Source organism: Dinoponera quadriceps, unplaced genomic scaffold (assembly GCF_001313825.1).
Source record: "Dinoponera quadriceps isolate SergipeBrazil2010 unplaced genomic scaffold, ASM131382v1 scaffold3926, whole genome shotgun sequence".
Taxonomy (NCBI): Eukaryota; Metazoa; Arthropoda; class Insecta; order Hymenoptera; family Formicidae; genus Dinoponera; species Dinoponera quadriceps.
The window spans coordinates 143,565-166,479 of record NW_014558006.1 but is presented as its reverse complement, the minus strand read 5'-3'; the positions used below and the strand labels follow the sequence as shown (position 1 = coordinate 166,479).

The 22,915-nt window shown below is 40.2% G+C and overlaps 1 protein-coding gene across 1 annotated transcript in view; it reads left to right on the top strand.

Moving 5' to 3' along the window:
• The window catches only part of LOC106749608 (growth factor receptor-bound protein 7-like), a gene marked incomplete at its 5' end in the record, with an annotated part of 141,019 nt that overhangs the window by 31,828 nt on the left and 86,276 nt on the right, over window positions 1-22,915 (top strand). The window contains one exon of the mRNA XM_014629258.1: window positions 12,365-12,592. Coding sequence (XP_014484744.1) covers window positions 12,365-12,592 — 228 coding nt within the window. The remainder of the gene's footprint in view (window positions 1-12,364; window positions 12,593-22,915) is intronic.

The following is a 22,915-nucleotide window of genomic DNA, read 5'->3' as shown; positions in this document are numbered from 1 at the left end:
CCCTACCCCCCCCCCCCCTCTCTCTTGAGCTCCCACTTGACCGTCGTAATTTCAACCGCTCTCACCTAAAAGAGCTAAATGATTTATGAGGTTTTGTTGCGGCATACGATTATTTAAATTGAGAATATAAAGTCAAAAGGCGACGCACGCGCGCGATCGGAGAAAGAGAGTGATACGAGTGTCCGGCTATAAAATAAACACTCGACGGGAATAAAGATTTTGTTTCGCATGACGTCGACGATTAATTTTCCTCGCACGGGAAAAATGGTTCCGTGCCACTAAATCTTTTGTTTTGGGGAACCAAACGAAACCGCTTCTCGGTTGTAGAAGCGGGAGAAGAATTCTTGTAGAAGATCTCTATTCTGCCAGTTGTTCTGGGAGTAACCCAGTTGTCTGAACTGAGTTTTAACGCAGCTGAATATTCACACGAATGTTTTCAGTCGCGATAACAGAGATATCATTTCTTCGTGGGTCGAACTTATGATGTTACTTCTCCGATACTCTCACGGATAGTTTGAGCCTACACACTATTAAAAACCCATTTTGACGATACTTATTAATATCCCTCTTGAATCATTGATTTTTCATTGAAAGAGAAAAATGTGCTACATTCAAATAAATATTTGCTAAGGAGTATTGGAGTGATTATTTTACTTAGGGATTTAGTAAGTGTTATTTGAATGTAGCATTTTTTTTTTCTTTCAGTATGCCACATTCAAGTAATATTTGCTTAATCTAATCCAGGAATATAATTAATACTAAATTAAATAGTATTAAGACAATTAAACTTCAATACTCCTTAGCAAATTTATCACGCGCGTTTATCACACGTTTTCACAGGATCTTCGCGAATTGGTCAATCCCGCTTACTGAGTCTCCGCGAAATAAGTTTACCGGATAAGTTGAGGGAGATTAGGAGAGAGAGAAAGCCTTCCCTCCCGTGAACTTTCAGCGCGGCCGCTGCACGCGGGTCTCTTCTCGCATCCCTACCTTCGGCGCCCTCTTGTCTCTCCCTCGCTTGTCTTTCTTTCCTCATTGGTTTGCAGCGTGGCGAGTCTCTCCGCCGCCTGCGGAGGAAGAAAAACCTGACCTATCGTACGCTGCCCCTCTCTCCCTCGCTTCTTCGCACCGTCTCTTTTTCTCTCTCCCCGGGCGTCTCACTAACGCCAGTCTAACGCCGCCCTGGAGTCAATCCTTTCACTGCCACGCGAGCGGCAACTTAACGATGTCATTTCGGGCCAACGACCGCCGGTGAGCTTCGGTCGAACGTGACGTTCGAGGAGTGTGCCCGTCCTCGGCGTGGCTATCGATCACGAGGAAATACGTTCGTCTAGCTGGACGAGGGATCACGAGGAGGATTTTCCTTCGCGAAAGAAAACACACGAGCGGTCAGCAATCGAATAAGGGCGCGCTATTTGTGCCGAAATTGCGCCTCTTACCGATCCAAGGCCACTCGTGGGATGAAATAAAGTTGGCAAGGCCGTATTCTAAACTGTCGTAAAAGTCCGATTCTTATGCAGAAGACGCTATTTTAATACAGTTCAATTTTTCAGGTAGGTCATAGTGACATCGAAAATTTCCAGTCAGACGCGTTATGTTCGAATATTCGTGCATCATGATTGTTGATTATTCGGTGAATCGACATTGATGCTCCAAAGCTGCAGTCACGACGCACAGATATTCAGAAATGAAGCGCCTGATTGGAAATTTTTTATATCACTATGTCTACATAATAGAAAATTTTGCGTTAAGAACCGCCCATTAAAATTTTGTATTACTTTAACATGGGGGATGTGTTAAAAAGTAGGCAAATATAATATTAAATTAATACGTTCACACTTTGTCATCATATGTCGGCTTGAACACACGTTTCTTCGGCGGAATTAGAAGCGCATCAAATGCTCAATGAATTGCTGTCGATTCACCAATAATTAACGGTTATGATGCACGAATATTCGGATATAATGCGCTTGATTGACATTTTCAATGTTACTATGCCTAAGAAATAAGACTTGTATATTAAAGGGATATCATACTTGGAAACTTGCTGGTAAGATACTGACTTCTTTCTACAAAGCTTATGTCTGTGTATTAACTGTACAGAATTATATAAATATTTTTATACAGTGAAAGCACGTGCGAGAATAAATTGGAACATTGCTCAATATGTAAAGAGAAAATGGTTAAAAATTCCAATATTGACATCTCTAAGTGTCAGCGTAAATATTTATTTGATATAGAAATTCTGCAGATTGTACGTACCGACCGTGTCATTGCTTCAATCAAAAAAAATGTCAAAGAGAGAACGCATTTTTATACTAATACATTCAAATTTAAAGGTCTAAGAGGTGGGAAAATTTACAGGAAAATTTTTTCATATCCTATTTTTCCCTTTATAGTTTCATTTATATCGCGCTTGCATCTACAATATATATATATATGTCAACTGTTATACCTAATAACAGGTTCAAAGTTCAATATACTTATGTTTATCGCTAAACAACAACAACAGTCATATACTTGTAGATTAGGTTACTCTGGTAAAAAAATTCCTTTACCATTTTGCNTTTACAAATAATATGCATATTTATGAGTTATTAATTGAAGAAGCCTCTATGCATGGTTATTTTCAATAATTAATAACTCGAAATTTTGCATGTTATTTAAAATGGTACAGGATTTTTTTGTTCATCTTAATCCGTTTTACGCCCTCACGTCCCCATGACATTAAGGACAACCCTGTATACACAATATTATAAACACGAAGATATTATTTATTTATTTTTTTCTTATTAATTAATGTCTATATATGTGCGTCAGTTGAGATAATAGAGATACACACATAATAGAAAGTGGTATATAAATATTTAAATATGCATATATGCACATATATCACGGGCGTTACTATAAATTGTAAATTTCCTAAGGCCATATCTCCAAAATAGAACGGTAAAAAATTCTGAAATTTTTGTATAATACCTCTATATTAGTCTTTAATAATAGTTTTTCATTGAAATCCTAAATGTGGTTTAGAAGAAGTTAAAAATAGAAATTAAGAATAGGGCATTAACCTCAAGGAACGCATATAGAAAGTTATCTTCAGTCTCGAACTCTCTCAGCTTTTTCCGAATAGTCAATTGTTTTCTAACTTTACAGACATGATAAGTATAGATAGTATTTCTATTAGTTAAAATATTTAAAAATTCCGAGGGAAATGATTTAACGGACGAGCAACCTCGATGGAGTCTTCTATACTGCGTACGCTTCGCAATTGTTTTCGAAATGTATTTGCTATAGAGAACGGGTTGTTTGGAGGAGCGCGAGATCGGTATAGTTGACGTGCGCGATTTAAAATCGCTCCTTAAAGCTCCTCGTTGGCAACGTCGACGTTCGGCCACGAAGCTGTCCTCCCGGCCGAAGTTAGGGAGGATCTCGACGACAACGACGGGTGGGAAGGACGAAAGCGCGCGGGACCGAATTTATTGGCAATGATTGCGCGGACCATTGGCGCCCCGGGCGAAGCCGCCGTGTACTTTCCTCCTTTTTTCCCTTTAATCGCGCGAGAGAGCGTGCTTCTGGAATTATTTATAAACCGGTTTCGTTTCCGAAGCCGTGTCCGTAGACGGAAACGCCAATAACTCTCCTCTCGGAGATCCCTCCTTCCCTTCCTCCCGCTCTCTCCCTCCTACCCGTCCTCCTTCTCCTCCCTGCTGGTCGCCGCGAAGGAACGAGCATAGGAACAGGCTCCTGCGAGTTTATCTCGTATCTCTCGCATCCCCTCCGTCACTTATTATCATACGTCGACGCGCAGCCCGAGCTTTTTCGCCGCGGCAATCGTCAATTTCGCGCCGATGCTCTCTCGTCCTCGCGCGTCCCCGAGGCGCGAATCCGACCTAGGTCAATCTCATCTCGGGCCGATCTTCTCACTCGAAGATAAGAAAAACGGAGAGAGAGAGAGAGAGATCGCGCTCCGCGTCTTTTGCGTCTTCCTTCCAATTCCACGTTCTTTCGCCGTATCAGCAGCTTCTCTTCGTAGTCGTGTCATCTGATTCGTACCTTTGCGATTTCAGACAACTATGTCGTGCCTTATATATTTTGCCAATAGGTGTTTGTGTTAGATTAGATTATGGCGCGATCCAGGGAGCGAGCATATTTTCTGAATATAGTTTTGCTTGAAACCTTTTCAGATTTGCAGTGCGGAATCCACGATACGCCTCAGTATATTTTTGTCCCTGCTGTAGAAGCACTCGACAAGAAACATTTTTTCTTCGCTTAAAGCGTTCATTTTGACACTAATAAACTGGCTTGTATAACGACTCAAATGAAATTGACAGGTCTTAAGTACCAGAACTTAATTAGTTAAATGACTGCCGAAATCGAAGAGGGGAAATATAATCGTTTAGACACAATCCCGATGGTTGTACTCATTGCACTCCAACGAAAGATTAAATAAAAAAAACTAGGACAATTTAATTGACTAAGAAAATTTTCCATCTGAAAAAAATTACGTTTGACGTCACGCGAGAACGATGATAAATAATCGGTAACGAGGGCAGTTAAGCGATAGGAAAGGAAATAAGACGGAAAGAAATCCTCGTAGCGAGGCGGACGAAATAATTCACGTTGCGAATGATAAAGGAGCCTTCTCGACTATCTTACTTTCATCTCTCGTCTCTTGTGAATGGTGGTCGCCGTTAGAGCGAATCGAAAGATCAATGCGTGCCGTGCGCGCTCAAGTGGCCCAGCTTGACACGTGGAGATCATAACGCGTTTGCCAATATCCCGGCCGGCGCGATTTCGCAATGGAAGTCGAACACATCTCTCTCGCTGCAGTAATTATTTTTAATGTTCGCTAACGACACGTGGAAAGGTTACTTGCGAGTCTCTGCACTCCGCCGCCGACTTGTGTGAGGCTCTCGAAATAAACTCGCGCTCGCTGCAACTCTCAGCGTTATAAATAGTGATTACGGTTACTCTCTCTCTCTCTCTCGCTCACACAAATAGAGCGATTACAATCACCGAGGGAAAATCGTCGTTGCGCGGATCACGGTGTAAAAAAGAAAAAAAAAACTCTCTTGCATTGTCATATTGTAAGTATCCTTAATTTTTCCTCATGCGACGTTCTCTCCCGTCGAAGTGTGTATTTCGTAACGGCGCAATCATGAGAGGGGCCCGATTTTGGAACAGGCTTTCTGGCTTCTCCCTCCTCATATTCTTTTTTTTCTCACTCACTCATTCTCTCTCTCTCTCTTTCTGTCTGTCTCTCTAGGCTTCAATCCGCCTCCGTCCGACGTCGCCATTAATTCGCTCATGTTTTGACGTGTACTTTTTATCTGCCGCGTGTGTAAAGACACGATCCTCCGCGAGATACCGCGCGCTCCACGTGTGTGATCGATCGTGGACGGCGACGAGGCGCGTCTGGATATGCATATGACAACGGCAGTTACACGTGTCAGAATTACGGGCGCGCTCGCCAAAAGGAGTATACACGTGCACATGTAGCATGCAGAAAGAGAGGGGGCAGGGAGGCTGCACACGTAGGCGTAAATCTCGCATGAGCGATTTACTTGGGAGAATATGAAGGGACGCTTCGAGGGACAGTCACACTTACACATACACGCACCGCGGTTACCCCGCAACCGCGCTTTCTCTCACCCTTCTTCCTACTTACCTCTCGTTTCTTTCCGCTTTCATCCCTCAGTTAGACGGATAATAGTTACGTAACCGTTAACGCGGACCCGCTCACACCGAGTGCAACCGAGCTAATCGTCAAATATTTGCTAAGCCGTATACGCAACTATCTCGTCCCGCCGCTATCTCGCTACGCCTCTCGTCCACATGTTCTCCATTCTCTATCTCTCTCTCTCTCTCTCTCTTTCTTCTTCCTCCTGTCTTATCCTGCTCTGTATGCACGCGTGACGAATGTTTGCGCAGCAACGGCGGCGGATATCGTCGTAGTGTGAAACACACAGCGGCGACGACCAGGGTCAACGGGATTCTCTCTCGGAGAGACTATACGGCAGAGTGTCCCTGACCAACCGCACCCTTCCTCTCGACGGCAGACGCAAGCGATCGCGGGAAAGAGTTTTCGGAAGAGCGCTATTGCCGCGTACAATGGTCTATGATAGATATCCGAGTAACACAGTCTAGCTATGTTCGCTGCGGCGGCAAAAATGTGACCAGTATCACGTCCTATCAGCCTTAATTATAGCAATTTAACCGCAAATGTTATCTCGCTGGACTTTTAGCCGCAAAAGCGTTGTGATGGCTAATGAGAAAGTCAAAATGCAGCCACAGCTATTAATAGCTGTACAGTCGCTGTGACAGCTATAGGGAAAATCAAAACTAATCACAGCGATTTTAGCGTTGATCGGTGTGAAGTCTCTGTGACAGTAATAACAAAAACCATAATTCAGCCGCAACTACTTTAGTAGTTTAGTTGTATTAGTGGTTGCAAAGGCATCATGACAACTATAAAAAAGAGATCAAAACTAGCATCAGCCGTTTTGCTTCTTTGGAGTTAGAAAGTGAACAACTGTTATCTGGCTGTAATTTATATATCACAGCAAGAGCAAAAAATAACATAGATATCTATTTTATGTTAAATTTAATATATATCAGCGATGGTCAAAGCGGACCCACGTGTTCATTCAGAATTATTATTTAAGAATTTGTGTATAGTTCCATCATCAATGTAGTTATGAATTCACGTTCGCACGACGTGAAATCTTTTTCAAATTGATATAGAATCCTTTCCCATTCTACAATATATCGTAAAAGAAATAAATGTCACGTTCTCTTTAGAAGAAACTCTTCATAAAGAAATGGAATTATTTATTTAAAGGAAAGTAAAGTAAATATTGTATCACTTATAAATAGTTACTTTTCTCTTCAAAGACATTTTCTTTATGTAAAAAATAATTTTTATCAAGATTCAGGATTTTGATTAAAAAATTGTATTCTCAAATCACTGTGCGATGGTTCATTAAGCGATCGGTGACGGAAATCGAACGAACGCTGAAATGTAATTGCAGTACCACGCGTATTTGACAATTCTCTTTTCTCAATCAATTGACCCGCGAAAAAGAGACTCTGATAAACATTACACAGTTATTTTCAGCTTCAATTATTTTTTATTTTAACTACAAGTATAGTATTAGCAATATACATGTAAGGCTATTATCACTGACACTGTAGTAACACTTACTAGAAAAATGGCTCTCCTGAGCATATAATTCTTTTATTCTAATTTAATAGTAATAGTATTATATATTACAAATACTTTTCTCTCAGCGGAGAGTTCGGTCTTTTGATTGATTCATCACGTGCGGAGGAGCGTGATTGTCGAATGGTGCGATGGGAATTGGACGTTAGCAGGCAGTGTGAGATGGGTGCATGCTCATTCTTCGATCGAGATTAAAGTTTATGACGTATCGGCGTGACCCGGGCAGCGCGAGGACACTATTTACGCGCGAGCCTGCGAGATACGAGAACCTCGGTGATGGCGACACGTTTGCGAATGTTAATGCGTCAAAGTAGCACGTCATCGACGGCTAATCTTACTAATTACACATCTCGTTCGTCGCGAGACGATTTTTCAACGTACTTCTCGTTTTCCACTCAGTCATACAGATAAGATACAAGGGAGAGAGANGGGGGGGGGGGGGGGGGAGTAGCGGCCGACGATATCGAAGACACGCGTTCTTGAGGATAGTTTGCGCCTATTTAGATGGCCTATTAGACTAACAAAAACCTACTTTGATGATATTAACACTTACTAACTTTTTTCTTGTACCTTTAATTCTACAGATTTAATTTTAATGTTACCTCGAACTAATCTGTTTTAACGCTGAATTAACGAAAATGGAAATTTAAGACACTATCAGGGTATCAAAGTAGGATTAAGTTATTTTATTAGAATTGAAATCGAACCTATTTTGCTATCTTTGATCTTACTGTATTATAGAACTTAACATAAGATTTCAAAATTTCGACTTCGAATTCCTGTATGTGACTGCGTATGAGGACAATAATTATTATTTAAAAAATATATATATATATTAAAAATAACTTCACAATATATATATATATATATATATATATATTAAAAATAACCACGACGATAGGGCGGTGAGATTTTCGAGAGCCGACAAGTCGAGAGTTTTACAGTTGAACGCTTATCGCGCGGCCGCCGATAAATGGATAAAGGTCAGAGAGTACTAACTACGTGGACGATGTGTCCGCGATATACGGGAGCGGCGCCGTGTTAAATATATAAAAGTCGGCGGCCGTGTGACACGCCGATTGCGCGTGAAATTGTTAAACGCTGCACGCATTATTCCGCCGCCGTCCGTTTCTCTCCGCGGCGCTGATAATTCTGTTTAATGACCGACGCGGCACGTTCGCGAGCGTCGCACGCGACACTTCGCGCGGCGAAGACGCACGATACTCAGGGAAATGTTTTGCTAGTCGAGCAAGAATTCTAAATGTCACAAGTAAAACGTATCGCTATTTTTTGAATCTGCTAGAAAATTGTCTGTGATACGTATAATTTACAGCAGCAGCAGTATTCTAGCAATATGTGCGAGAAAATGTAGGTCCTGTTATTAATTTTCAATAAGAAACGTGACTGGCTTTTATCCGGATGGACTCCACAGAGAGATTTTTTTGCTAAATTAGACAAGTATTTCAGGTAAAAAGTTTCTGTCTCTGTCGCTTATATTGATTAGACACAACACATATGTGACATTGAAGTGTTCGCGAGACATTTATCCTTTTTAGCTAATTTCTCGCGTCTAGATAAATTTTGCTATGGTTGTAAAGTCAGTTTTTTGAGCGTATTATTTTAAAGCGCCGAGAGCTGAGCTGATTGATCGGACTGCGGGAGAATCCGATGGAGGAGAAGCGGCGGCATTTGACGTACCGAGCAACACCCGGGAATTCTCACATAAAATGAATGAGGCGATATTTTGGCTTTATGTCAAATCTTTAATTTACGACACAGTAGGGGGGTGATACAATAAAATGTGGGTCCCACTCTAATGATATAATTTACTGCTACACTTTGACCATGATGTCTGAAATTTTCGTCTGGGCTATTTATACCGTCAAAACAGATTGTACACAGAAAAAAGTTTGGTTGAATTCACCAGACAGAGTGAACAAACCAAACGTGTTTTCGTTGAAGGAAACAGAATTTATAGCTCTAATGGCCCAAATTTGGTTCTTATAACCAGAAATTCTGTTTCCTTAAACCAAGACGCGTTTAGTTTGTTCATTGTCTGGTAAATTTAACCGATCTTTTTTTCCTATATATTACAATAGGTTTCAAGAGAGAGGTTAACAAATGTAGTATCGTCAAAGTATATTGAGAGAAAAAATATCTAAAATTAAAAATGTATATTCTGTAAATATTAATAACATTTTCTTATACTAATATACATATTCTTATACTAAAAACAATTTTTTTCAAACGAGAAAATATATATTTTCTTAAATCTATATCCACGTAAAAGCAATTATTTAATTTATATATTTGAATAAAAGGATTTAGATTTAAGTAAATATGTTATTAGTACTCACCGAGAAGTTTATTTTTTAGGTTTTTTTTTCTCAGTATAGGTTTTTATTAGTTTACAGACATTTCCGTCTAAATAGACGCAAATTGTTCTTAACTCGGGAATAGTCACCTGGGATCGTTTCATACCCCAGTGGTAAGAAAATGAAGTTCACATCGCAGTGGGTTTTTTTTATTGATCGGGAGCCTATACCTATCTTTCATTTGGACATTTAGTGACCAACCTGTGCAACAAGAATTGGCTGTGATCCATTTTTTCATAGTACAAACTTGTAAAAACTCGTTGGAATAGAAATTGATCCCAAGTGATCGCTCACGTTACAAAATAGTCAAGTGTGGTAAGAGTTCGTATCATGAATACAACATAAGAATAAGTTTGAATGAAGTTACCCAACAGTAAACATTAAGCAATATTTACATTACATCTGATACTGACCGATAAATATATCCAGAAAAATAGGCAAAGGTGCAATGATTAAATATCTAATATTTATATTTACTGTTTGATGAAATGAAATGAATACGTGTATCTTAAACTACATTTTTCATTTAATATTAAATTAATACGTCAATTACTTAACGTTTATCGTCAAACTAGGTGTTTATTAATCTATAGGCTATTTAAATATGCGCAAATTGAAGATTGCCGAAGTGGCATCGGAATTTCGATTCGGGATAATGAGCTGGCGAAACGTCGCGAGAACAGAAGAGACGAATGCGCGTGCGCGGCATGACGTCGGGGGACGTTTTTCGCTCAAGGAGCGCACCGAAACGCGCGCAAACGACGGCAACGTCTATGAATATTTACTGCCGGAAATCACTCGACAAACGCAACTTTCCCGCTGCAGGCAAATAATGGCGAGCGAGCGGGCGATAAGAGCCGTCGTCGCCGGTGCTTCCTGCCGGCGGTGTGGTGGTGCGCGCCGCGTCGTAAAAATCGTCCCGGCATATAATAAATTGCTTCTGCGATTCTCGCGACGTCGCGAAAGAAAGTTTCCTGGCTGAATCCGCCTGGCAGGAGGACGGACGAAGGAGAAGATAGAAGGAGAGGAGGAGGAAGAAAGTCGACAGGAAGAGTTCGCTGGAAAATCTCGCGGCAGTTTTTGCGCGTAAAGCGACTCGTATCCAGGAGTTGCTTTACGCGCCGCTTCGCTCGAGAAGTGGTTCCACCGGGAATACATCCAACCCCGACGTAGCCTCCCTCGCGCGCTCGACAGAGAGAGAGACCTGTCCGCAACTAATAGCGCAGCCGCGCGTGTTCATTAACCACATCGCCGATTAATACAGCGGCAACGGTCGTTATAGTCATGCCTATTAAGTTAGCCTCCCCCCACCATCATTATAGTCGTCACGAACGCCTCAGCCGAGTAGATTGTCTATTGTTGCAAAACCACTCCCATTAGCTGCTCAGTGTGTCAACATTGACCGGGCCGATACGTGTGATATAAGCGTATCTCCCCGGCACGACGGCATGCAGTAGACGCGCATTCGCGGCGAATTAAACAAATTATCCCGATGTGCCAGTGAGCATTCTGCACCACTCTCGGAGACTATCCTCCCCCTCCCTCCCTCCCTCTCTCTCAAAATAGCCGACCACGTTAAAAATACATTATACGAAATGTTTCAGAATGATGTTAAAAAAATTTAAGAAAAGATTTCTTTTCTCGAAATAAGAAAAATGTTCCTATAAATATGTGTCTCTGTTAAGGATTCGATATAGGTCATGTCGACGCCACATCATCCTTGACATCAGGGTGCGACGGGGACGGGTTGTCCACCCGTTAGGCGCGCTCGCCTGTCTCGCGAGCGAGAACAGTCTCGCTCCTGCGAGCCGCGGCGTCCGCCGCCGGGAGGCGTACCGCTCGACAAGTCCGCTCGCGAGCGACATTACTCACGAGCGGTTATATAGGCTCGCTTCTCGAGGGAACGATCTTGCGCTGAACCGCTTCTAGGCAAACGGCAAATGATAAGCTATGAGTGGTGCGTCCGTTTCTCCGCACGACCAAGTGCGTTTGTATTGTGATCTTTATTTCTCTATGCGTTGAGATAATCAGCGTTACGCTTCTCAGATCGAATGATGAATTATTCCTTGCTTACTAGCGATTTTATATCGCTGTTTTTTTATATACGGTCGGTATGCTACGTATTAGAAATACACACTGAAAGGTGCGGCCGAAAATAAGTACTTTTTGCAAATAAAATGACAACCGTCACGCATTAAAATATAAAATTTTAAGAATGTTTTAGTGTTCATGGAAGGTCATATTCCGAAGTAGGTTTTCGTCCCGAGAAAAATTGTTGGGGGTTGGAAAGTAAAGGGTTGACTATCCTTATATTGTCTATAACTTTTTGTTCTTGAAAATTTGTTCACTCTGTCTTACTGTCGCAATTTTTAGATTTTTTAGGCGAAAAGGATATTCTTATCTGAAGTCGCTGAAGAACGACTGTTTTCGAGATATTTCGATACATCTTTTATGGTATACGAACAAGGAAATGGCTGAAATAACCTTTTGTACAAGCATTTAAGTTTTACTACTTTGCATTAGTACTTTATAACTAATTACTTCTGCTCTGCTCATTTTTGATAAACGTTTTTAGAGAGCTAAGTTTTAAAATGATAATAAGTGCATCTATCTATTTATTTATTTTTTTCCCCCCGAGAATGATAGAGAGAGAGAGAGAGAGAGATGGAGCTCAAAAGCGATATTATTCGGCTGACGACGTTGTCTTCGTACAGTTTCACGGATATTTCTCATCGAACCGTCTGGTGGTCGTTTCTTGTTGCAGGACAACGAACAGCTAATCACGCTCGTGCACTTGACGGACTACAACGTCTACAGGATTCCGAACGCGAAACGGTGTTTCGGCGCTCCCTTCGCGTGGGGCGCCTGCCTGAGGCCGAACAGCAACGCCGAAGCCGAAGACACGGAGGCTGGGGAGCCCGGGCTCAAGGTCATCGCTTTCGACAGCGAAAAATCACGCGCGTGCTGGCTCACAGCCATGAGGCTCGCTAAGGTAAGCGCGACCCTATCTCCTTCGCTTCCTCATCGCGGTCCGCTGCAGAAACGGCGATTCGGGCGCATCGCAATTTGTGGCCGAGTGGGCGCGTCGACCGACTGGTTACGTACGAAATCTCTCACCTTTTCCTCTGTCCTTCTGACACGCGAATAGTACGAACTTCTTTCTTTGCTGTATTGAACATGTTCTGTACCGGGGATAATTTTACCGAATTTCCCGTGGTCTGGTGGTCCAAATTGTTCTCTTATAAGCGAAATATTATGTGTCAAATAACATACTCTTTAAAGCAGTCAGAGTATTAGCACTGAGAAGTAGTCAATAGTCACTGTAGTCATAGTTATAATTAGAAGAAAAAAGAAAGCATCAATACTGACATGCCATTTTGTCTTTGGCCTCTAAAATTCTGTTGAGAGTGTAGAATTAAAATTTACGTGCATGGATGCAAAGCGGTAATATTTCTCAGCCAAAATGTATTGTAGTTTTTTGGAAATTATTATACATACTGTTTTGCAAATAACTACTTTTTAAGTTAGGGAAATGCCACTTTGAGAAAATTAACCCCAAAATTGCTATATCTATGATACTTACCATAAAATGTCAAAAAATGAAGTGAAAGTACTGAAATTACATTATTTTGTATAATATTGTATGAAAAGAAGAATTCCTTGATTTTTTCTTTCCGACCGTCTCAAGGGAACATTGGATCTTTAAAATAACCAAAAAATAAGTTTTTAGATTTTAATCATTTCTTACAATCTTTTAATGGTGTTTTGTCGTTTGTTGAATTTAAAAATATTGAAAATTACGATTTTGGTAGCTAAAAACGAAAGAAGCGTTCGAATTTTTCAATATATTTCGTAAAAGAAAAATGCTACTATATCAGCATTCTATATTGCATTAAATATGTCAAACTTCTTGAGAGATGTTTAGGAAATTTTACACAGAATGCGAATGAAAGTGTCCATTTATTAGTACGGAAAATTGTTTCTAAATATAATTTCTCTGAATTAGAAATTATAAGTAAATAGCTAAATATTTAAGTGCAGCGATGTTTAATGGCGGATATAAAAAGAATGTTTAAACGTTTTAAATAATTTAAATAATTTAAATGTCCATTCGAGTAAAAGAGTTGTTAAATATGTTAAATATATGTAAATTAAATCAATTAAACATTATTAAGAACATTTTTAGTAATGTCATTGACAACATCTTAAGAATGATTAAAATAATAAAAAGAAATAATAAATAATATCTTTTTTCGACCGCTTCCGTCGTCAGATTTCATCGATGGAAACAGTCGCTGCTATTAACACATTTTTTAATGAAATTTTAACGAAAATTTTAACGAAATTTTTCTGATATATACTGCAGCAGAAAAGTATCAAAAGTGACACAGCTATGAAAAATCGACGTATTGATATTTTTCGACAATAAGTACCGAATTCTATCGAACTCTGTTACAGGTTGCAACAGTTTTTTTCTTACATATTTCAGTACGCACAAAAAATACGATGAAGCAAACTTATGATTCATGATATGCGCAATAGATTGTCAGACAGTTGTCAAAATTAGATACGTATATATAATTAGATATGTTTAATTGATTTAATTTACATCCTGTTTGAGAAAAAAACACGCTTATCTTAATGGGACTCAAATCTGAAACCTTTGGCTTTTGAGCCTATTACTGTACAAAATACGACATATGTTTGAATGCATGTATATCTATACGTAATTTTGCGGGGCGCGTAACAACAGTTTGCAATGAATTTCTCATTAGTCAATCATCAATGAAATGTGAAGCCAAAAAGCGGAAATGTTGTAGCTAAAAATGAGCGAATATTCATTCTTTATCGATGAATTATTGCTTTACATTGATTTCGTCAATGACATTTTCTCACTGATTCGATTTAAGAGAATGTGCATCGTAATAATTATCATAATTATATTACTTTTTGGAGCCCTAAAGTACTAAACTGGCCTGCGGAAAGTTCAGCGTGTACCACCGGCGGTACACATGGTAACGTGTTAACTGAAATCACACGCTTTGTTCGCCAAGCACCGATTCATTTGAAATGATTATATGAGTACATATAAAGGTGACACCGAGGATACTGCTAATCGACTGTACGAAGTAAATTAGGAGTGCAGGCGTACACGAGTAGTTGCGGTGGCGATGGTGACGGTGGTGATGGTGGTGGTGGTGGGTTAATGCCTCCGGCAAATAATCGTTTTAAATTACGAAAGGAATCCGAGTTAATATTATGCCGAGGGGAAGAGAGACACTTGAATTCGCGGCGAGGATAATGGAGTTTACAAAGTATCGTCAGGATGTTCGTTCCCAGCCGATCCCAGCGTGTCTTCTTATTTGGCCCCGGCTCACTTCACGACGTGACCATCCCTCTATCCCGGACGGAGCCGCGGGTATCATTAGCTCCTCGATGCCCGAGTATAATGAGCCTTATTTTCTTTCTCTATCTCTTACCTCTCCCTCCTCCCCTCTCTCTCTCTCTCTCTCTTGCTGCCCGTCGACTCGAATGTCGAAACTTCTCGTGAAGTTCAGAGAAGTTGCGTGACTCGCGCGGTTTCGTGTTTAGCGGAGAGGAAAGAACACTTCACTACTCACTGTCGACGTGCGTATATAAACGCACTGCACACAACTTCGACGCGTTTCGCGTGGCAGTTTCTTCTTCCTTCCCTCTCTTCTCCTTTCTTTTTTCTCTCCCTTTTTTAAACAGTGCAGTCGTAGCACTGACACCGTACGTTTTTCTTTATTCTCTCTCTTTCTCTCCCCCCCCCCCCTCCTTCCCTCCCTCCCTCTTTCTCTTNTTCCCTCCCTCCCTCTTTCTCTTCCTCTGTCTCTGTTTCTTTTTTTTTTAACGAGAATCGAGCTCGTGAGACACGAGGCTCTCCTTTCCCATCGACGTCGATAATATCGGTTTATTCTTGAGTGCAAACGGTCCTCTCTTTCCCTCGCTCGTCGAGCGAAGAGAGTAACTCGTGGCTGGTAACGGTTTCCGCTGGCAATGCGCAACCGGCAGCTCCGCTGCGAGTCCAAACCGCGACCGCCGCCCACTCCCTATTACGTTACTTTTTAGAGGCCTACTCTTCCTCGGGCTAGAGTGGCTGCTCAGATTACCTCTCCAGTCCGGCTAGTCCCCAGAAGTGGAGCCCGGCGCGGAATCATCGTCACCCTGTACTCCGCTGAGGTTTTACTAGTCACGCGACGAATTACGAATTGATTAAAAAAAAAGAACAGAGTATATATGTACATATTTATAGTTTCGATATTTCTCACCATTTAATGCACCATCAATAAAAAAAGGACCTATTATTTTCATTATTCCACACTAAATATTGACTGACCATGGGCGTTGATGTTCTACTTCTCGTAACCACCTCGGATTATCTTTTGACTAATAGTGCACACGATGCCGATTAACTTCTCCATTATTTGTGAAAGTAGGTTCAGTAAATAATATATAACGAAAAAAATCCTTATTATTTTGTGATTGATATCCGGCCCATTCACAAAATGTTACACAATTTATCTCCGTGAAGTTTTCGGTGTAAAAATACATGATATGGATGGAACTTTTGACACTTAAAAATTCTCTGGACATTCATTTCAGATATTCCAGAAGCGCCAGAAATTAAACGAATACTCACATCTGGATTATGAGCAAACTACAGCTAACACAGAAAAAATTTATTATTTTGGTCCGTAGCTATTTTTCGTTGTATGCATTTTTTTGATTGTCGATATTTTGAGAAAAAAATCTGTTTCGCTACATGATAAAATGAACAACATGATGGACATTTTCTTTTAGAATGCTGCGAAGCGTACAAATGAATAGTCTCATCAGTATTTCTTCCTGATTTTCCACAAATAAATTTTTTTTTTAATTTTCTCTAAAACTATTAAGTATTCCATATTTAACTCACAATGTGTAAGTCATTTAATCGAATAATTTTATAATGTATCATCCGTACACAAACAATATGCACACATCCACACAATATCCGAGAGAATTGCCGAATTACTCCACAGAAATTGAACGACTGCTGTGGTACTTACTATCTCCGACACAAATCCTTTGCAGCGCGATAATGTCTACTTGATCAGATTAAGATAAGATCAGAGGAACGAAGAACGCGCTACGTTCCGATTTTCACGAAAATTTATAAGATTTGTGTCGGAGCTAATAAATACCACGGGATGGTCCAGTTTGCAGTTTGTGTTTGCGAATAAATAGACTTTCGGAAATCAAAAGAAATGCACTTTTATTAACATAAGAAAATGCAGTACTTAAAAGTTGATAAAAAAATTCTGAAAAGAATTCTTAGAGCTCTATGAGAAGAAAATACACAATTTTTGTCTCTTACTATTTTTCTTTAAAGTTGATAGAATTCGAGTAAAAAATGATTGGAGAGTTAATAATTTTATAACTATTTCTCTGAATATCGTAAAAAATAGAGTTGTACGAGAATATATTTTAGACAAAAGTTATTTGTTCTTTGTTTATGTAGAATAATATTCCGTAATAAAAAAAATATAGGTTTCCGTTAAAAAAAACAAAATTAGACAAACTTGAAATAACCTTTAAAACGCCCATGCGTTAAAAAACTAATCATATAATTTTGATCGCCCCTTAAAATCATGAAACGTGTGTTTTAGCCTTTTTTTTTAATTCGTTATTTTTAGGATATTTCGTTGTATCAACTTAAATGATACACCCTATATAAGGAAAAATGGTTTATTTTTGGAGATCTTACAACGATGGTTATCAATTGATGGCGATAGTGTGTTATTTTCGGCGCTCAGCTCTGTGCCACGTGTAACGACGCATCCCCCCGGCGAACACCGCAGCCGACCGACTATCCGTCGGCCGCAAAACGGCGCTCAGCGCCAACAAACAATGTCACGCGCGGCGCAGCCGTAGGCAACAGCAATTGTTGTTGCCAAACAGATGTTGATCAACTTTGTGAACGGAAATCTTGGAGGAGCGGGCAATTGGATTTTCCAAATTTACCTCAACAAATTCTCTAAATGGCCTGAAGTCTTCATTCTCGGAATGAGAATCTTCGTCCGAAGATTCCAACAAATCTTTGGGTTCACTGTCACTTCCTGATTCATTAATCAAAAATTCCTCATCAGTATCATCTCCCGATTCATACATTTTAGGCGGTAACTAAAACGTAGAAAAATAAAAAATATTGATTTATCATAAGACGGATCAAAATAAAGAAATAATGCGTATATTATTGTAAACGAATATAGTGACATAAAAATATATCTAATGCACTTACAAATAGTTTTTGAAGATTTTAGCACAAAATTTTAGGTTATTTTTCACAAATAAAATCAGCACAAATTACAAAAGAAAATAACCGAAACTTATTACGTAAATTTCACTAGAAACATACATCAAAGGCCGGTGGCAGCGAATACAACGTTCTAAATGAAAAAGTATGCAAAAAATGACCGATGTAAAATAAATAAACAAGTGCACGAGCGTATCTCATGCAATCAAGAATCGATCAATTGAAACAACACTTGCCCGAGTGACACTCGGGATAGTCAATACGTAAGTAGACGCGTTGCCCGAGTGACGCTCGGGGTAAACTGTTAAGTGATTAACCTCGATGATCGAATGGTAAGCAGTGAATCAAACGGCTGAGACGATATCGTTGTGACTTATGCTTATATAATGTATCCTTATAGTGCTAGAATTAAAATTTTGACTTTGGAAAGCGTTCGCGAAGCGAACGATTACATGTCAAGACAGGCGTATGGAAAACTTGCGGGTAGCATTCAATTAATAAACACACTGTTCCAATCGGCCATAATTAGCTCCCTGCCAACTTATTGGAAATTTCCACTGATTGTCTCCTTTACGACTGAGTAGTGCTTCCCGTGTGCTTATTAGCTCACATTTAAATTAATTAATTCTTCCTAAAATTAATTAATTCTAAATTAACTAATTCTTCATTAACTATTGGGAATTTTGCAAAATGGTATCTGCATACCATGAATTCCGAAGTAATTATCAGACACATTGTATATAAAATACACACACACACACACACACACATATATATAGTGTGTCTCAGACTAACAGGGACAAACTTCGTGAGAGTGTAGAACGAATTGAGATGAATTGAAAAGTTTTCTACTATTTTGCAAATAACACGCAAATTTTCGAGTTACTAATGATTGAAAATGGTCATGTACAGCGATTTCTTTAATCAATAACTTATAAACATTTGTGTTATTTGCAAAATAATAAAGGACCTTTTTTGTTTAGATCGGCCTTATCTACAAATATATAGCAGCAATTATACCTAGCGATATCAGGATATCGATCATGTAATTTTTTCCTAAGGCAAAAACATGAAAAGTAAAAATTACAAATGTTTTTAAAGTAGAAAATTACAAATGTTTTCAAATTAGAAAATTTACACTTCACGAATTTACGCTAGAGAATAAGATTCAAGATCTACTCCCAGAAAGTCAAGAATCTTCTTCTCTTGCCGTGAATTTGTGAAAAAGAATTTTCTAATATGAAAACATTTTCACTTTTCATGTTACCGTTCTAGAGAAAAATTAACATGACCGATACTCAAAGCCCGCTGCTAGGTACAACAGTTATCTTATATTATTAGGCCATTCCAAACAAAAAGTCCTTTACCATTTTGTATGTAAATGTAAATAACATACACATTTTTGAATTATTATGTTAATTAAATAAGTCCCTATATATGGCCAGATTCAATAATTAATAACTCGAAATTTTGCGTGTTGTTTGCAAAATTGTACAGGATATTTTTATTCACCTCAATCTGTTCTAGGCTCTCACAAAATTTGCCCCTGTCGGCCTGGGACACTCTGTATATTCGTTGACACACGCATGAAGATAATGTATCAGCCGGCGGCTATCCATCGGTCGGCGGTATAATCGCGAAACGTGATATCGCGAATAAAATTATATCCAATTGAGCAAAATGTATATCAAAACGAAATTAATTAAAATAAAATATTGCGACAGAGAAGAGATACTCTTGATGCGTGAAATGCGTCGCAATGAAAACGACGTGCGTTTACAGTTGCCGGATTCCAACGACCTTCTAGTGGCGCAACGGCGATGGTAATTCGCCGACGATCGGATAATTCCTATAGAATTTGTCGAAATCGTTTTCGAACACGACGGCATTCTCAAGTACCCTCCGAACATTTCAACAGTCTCTGTTCTTCTCTCGTAATGTTGCTTTCGTTATCATTTTCATCCTCATCATCATCGTTATCATCATTATCATCATTATCATCATCATCATTAGCGCCGACGTCGTCGTCGTTATCATCATCGTCGTTATCATCATTATAACTTCATTTCGAATAAGACTTGCCGGGCCGGATAACAACCCAGCCTGCCGTGGGATATAATTTGGGGACCCTTGCGCTAGGGAATCGTAATCCACCGCCTTCTTCTCTTCTTCATTTCGTCCTCCAGACCTCGGTGCATCCTCGAGGGTCGTCCTGTGCCTGGCTTGCGCGGCCGGCGGGCAGACTTGCCTAGTATTTATCGGCTTCGTCGGCCCGTCCATGTCCTGTCTGCCGCTTCGTTCTCCCGTCGGTCTGTAAAATACTAATCTACCTCCGCTCTGGATCTGCTATGCGCGCCACCGCTGCTTTTCTCCGCGTCCTCTTCGACTCTCTTTCGCTCTCGTGCGCGCGTCCTTGTCTCTCCCCTTCGAAAGACTTCGCCTTTCATCCGAAGGGAGAAGGATGAAGAGACACGTCTTGGTCGGTAACCGCACTAGGTAGTACTTGCGCGTGTCCCAGGAAAGCCTTTGTAACTCATCCGAGAAAAAGCTAGGAGTCTGATGAGATGTGGCGAACGAAAAGGGTTGCGGAGGAAGGGCGCTCGAACAACGACGTGGGAGAGAGGCAGAAGGAGGGAGAAAGAGAGAAGTAGAGATAGGAGAGAGGGGGGGTAGGCTCAGAGAAACTTGCAGGACTCGCTTTGATCGGGAAGACATTGACATTCCTCCACCTTCTTCGCGCGCTCCCTTTGTTTCCATATCACCACTTTGCCGCCCGCCGATCCCGCTTCGGCCTCTTCCTCCACCACCGGTCGTATTTCAATCTTGGCGGACTTCGATTCACTTCACTGGAAATTATGAAGTCTAAGTACGAAGTCATCGGGATGGGTCTTTGTTAACCCACGGAGGACGGCCTAAACTCCGACAAAAGATAGCGCGCGCGCATGCGCGTGCTCACTTGCTCCCTCGCGCACAATAACTTTTTTTATAAAAAAGAAAGATTAATTAAGAAGAAATATTCCCGGAACTTATCATACCTGTAATTAATCCTGCCGTTCGGTCGATCGGGATACGAAGGGAGAGGTAGATAGATAGATAGATAAATAGATAGATAGATAGATAGCGAGAGAGAGAGAGAGAGAGAGAGAGAGAGAAAGAAAGAGAAAAGGAGGGAGGAAAAGAGAGAATATATTAATATGTAAAAATAATATATAAAAATAGTAACGTGGAATACTCGCCGCGTGCCGTCAACACGGATGAATTCAAGATTTCTACTTAGGACGGTCTTCTACTTAGGACGAAGATATCGGAATCGTATAGTACGATAGTGGTGTTAGTGAACGTTAATAAAATATTGTCGTTCGATATTAACTCGCCGGCTTACCCGCGTCGTCGTTGTCGTCATAAAGTGATAACGATAATGAGAAAGTGAATAGATCGTAAAGCGATAAGAGGACTGCGAACGGATGAAGCCGGCAAATAGCGGGTCGCTTTCTACTCGGTTAGACGCATCGCTTGATAGAGATAGGAGATGAGGAGAGAGGTGGGAGAAAGAAAGAAAAAGGGAAAGGGGAAGAAGAGGAGGGGAGAGAGAGGATGGGAGAAAGAGAGAAAAAGGGAAGAGGGGGGGAGAGAGAGAGAGATCCACCGCGCCCCGCTATCGCTGTATCCTCACTCGGATTTTCTTGCTGTTTGCGAAGAAAACGGCGATACGAGAATTATAATTAGCCGTGGCAAGAAAGGCGGATCATGAGCGAGCGGGCGCGCACGCTAACTTGCTCAATCATTCAATTACAACGGAAATTTGTTGTTGCCTCGCGAGGCAACTCTCCCTGGCGATAATCGATGGCTTCGTCGCGCCGTTCGCTCGAGCGATCTTGCGGCGATATCGAGGAGTTCCCGATGCAGCATTACCCCGCGTTTACTTTGAGTCCGTGTGCCTCGTTATCGTTCTCCGTTACTATCGTTGATTAATGTTAGCATTCATGTCTCACTGCTCGCTCTCTGCCTCTTCCTCGCCCTTTCTCTCCTCCAGTCTCTCCCTCTCTTTCTTACTTACCCCTTCCCCCTTTCTCTCTTCTCGTCGGCGTGCGTTTCCCGTCTACGTTCGCGAATAATTGAATTACGTAATTATCTCCAAACGCGCTGGCAATACTCCAGGGTCGCCTTCAATTAGTCGCCGCCGACGCCTTTCATCTTCACATCCACCTCGATCACGCTACTCTCTTTTGTGAAATGCGGAAACGACGACGAATCTGCTTACCCCGCTTCTTGCGCCAAGCGAAAAAGAAAAAAGGTACAATAATACGGGCGAGATATTGGACGGATATTATCCGGACGCTCTCTTAACATCTGGACAGTTGCGCTTATTTTGAAAAATTTTTTACTGTCGCCGAGATTTCGATAGTTCGCTTAGACGGTTTATTCAAACGACAAAAATTCTCCTTGTACGTAAATCAATACATCTAGCTTTATAGAGCTCTTATAAATTTACAATTGTAAATTATTATTATTGAACAGACATGGTAATGACTTACTCTTTCCATTTTTTTTTATTCGATTTGTGCTCTTCCAGAAAAAATCCAGTCGCAAGAAATCATGTTTAATAACTAGCTTCTTTAAAGATAAAACGAAATTCAATAAAAATAGAAAGTAATAATGACACGGACAACACAATGTTCATAAAGTGAAAAACTATGATTTTATTTTTAAGCTGTTTTTATCAAGTTTGTCAGAAAAACAGACAATGATTGATATGAGTACATTTAATCGTTTTCTTCAAATTACATAGTGGAATAGATTATTCATTTGTCCATTCATAACTCTTGTTCGTGTCCACCAATTCAAAGAAAATTATTTACAAATGAAGCTTGGATAACAGACATGATCGTAAGTAGCATGTGTTTTTTAAATTGGATATTATTGAATATTATCCTTTTGAATATTACTTTTATATTAAGAAATTGATTAACTAGTCTATTTTTAATAGAAAACGTC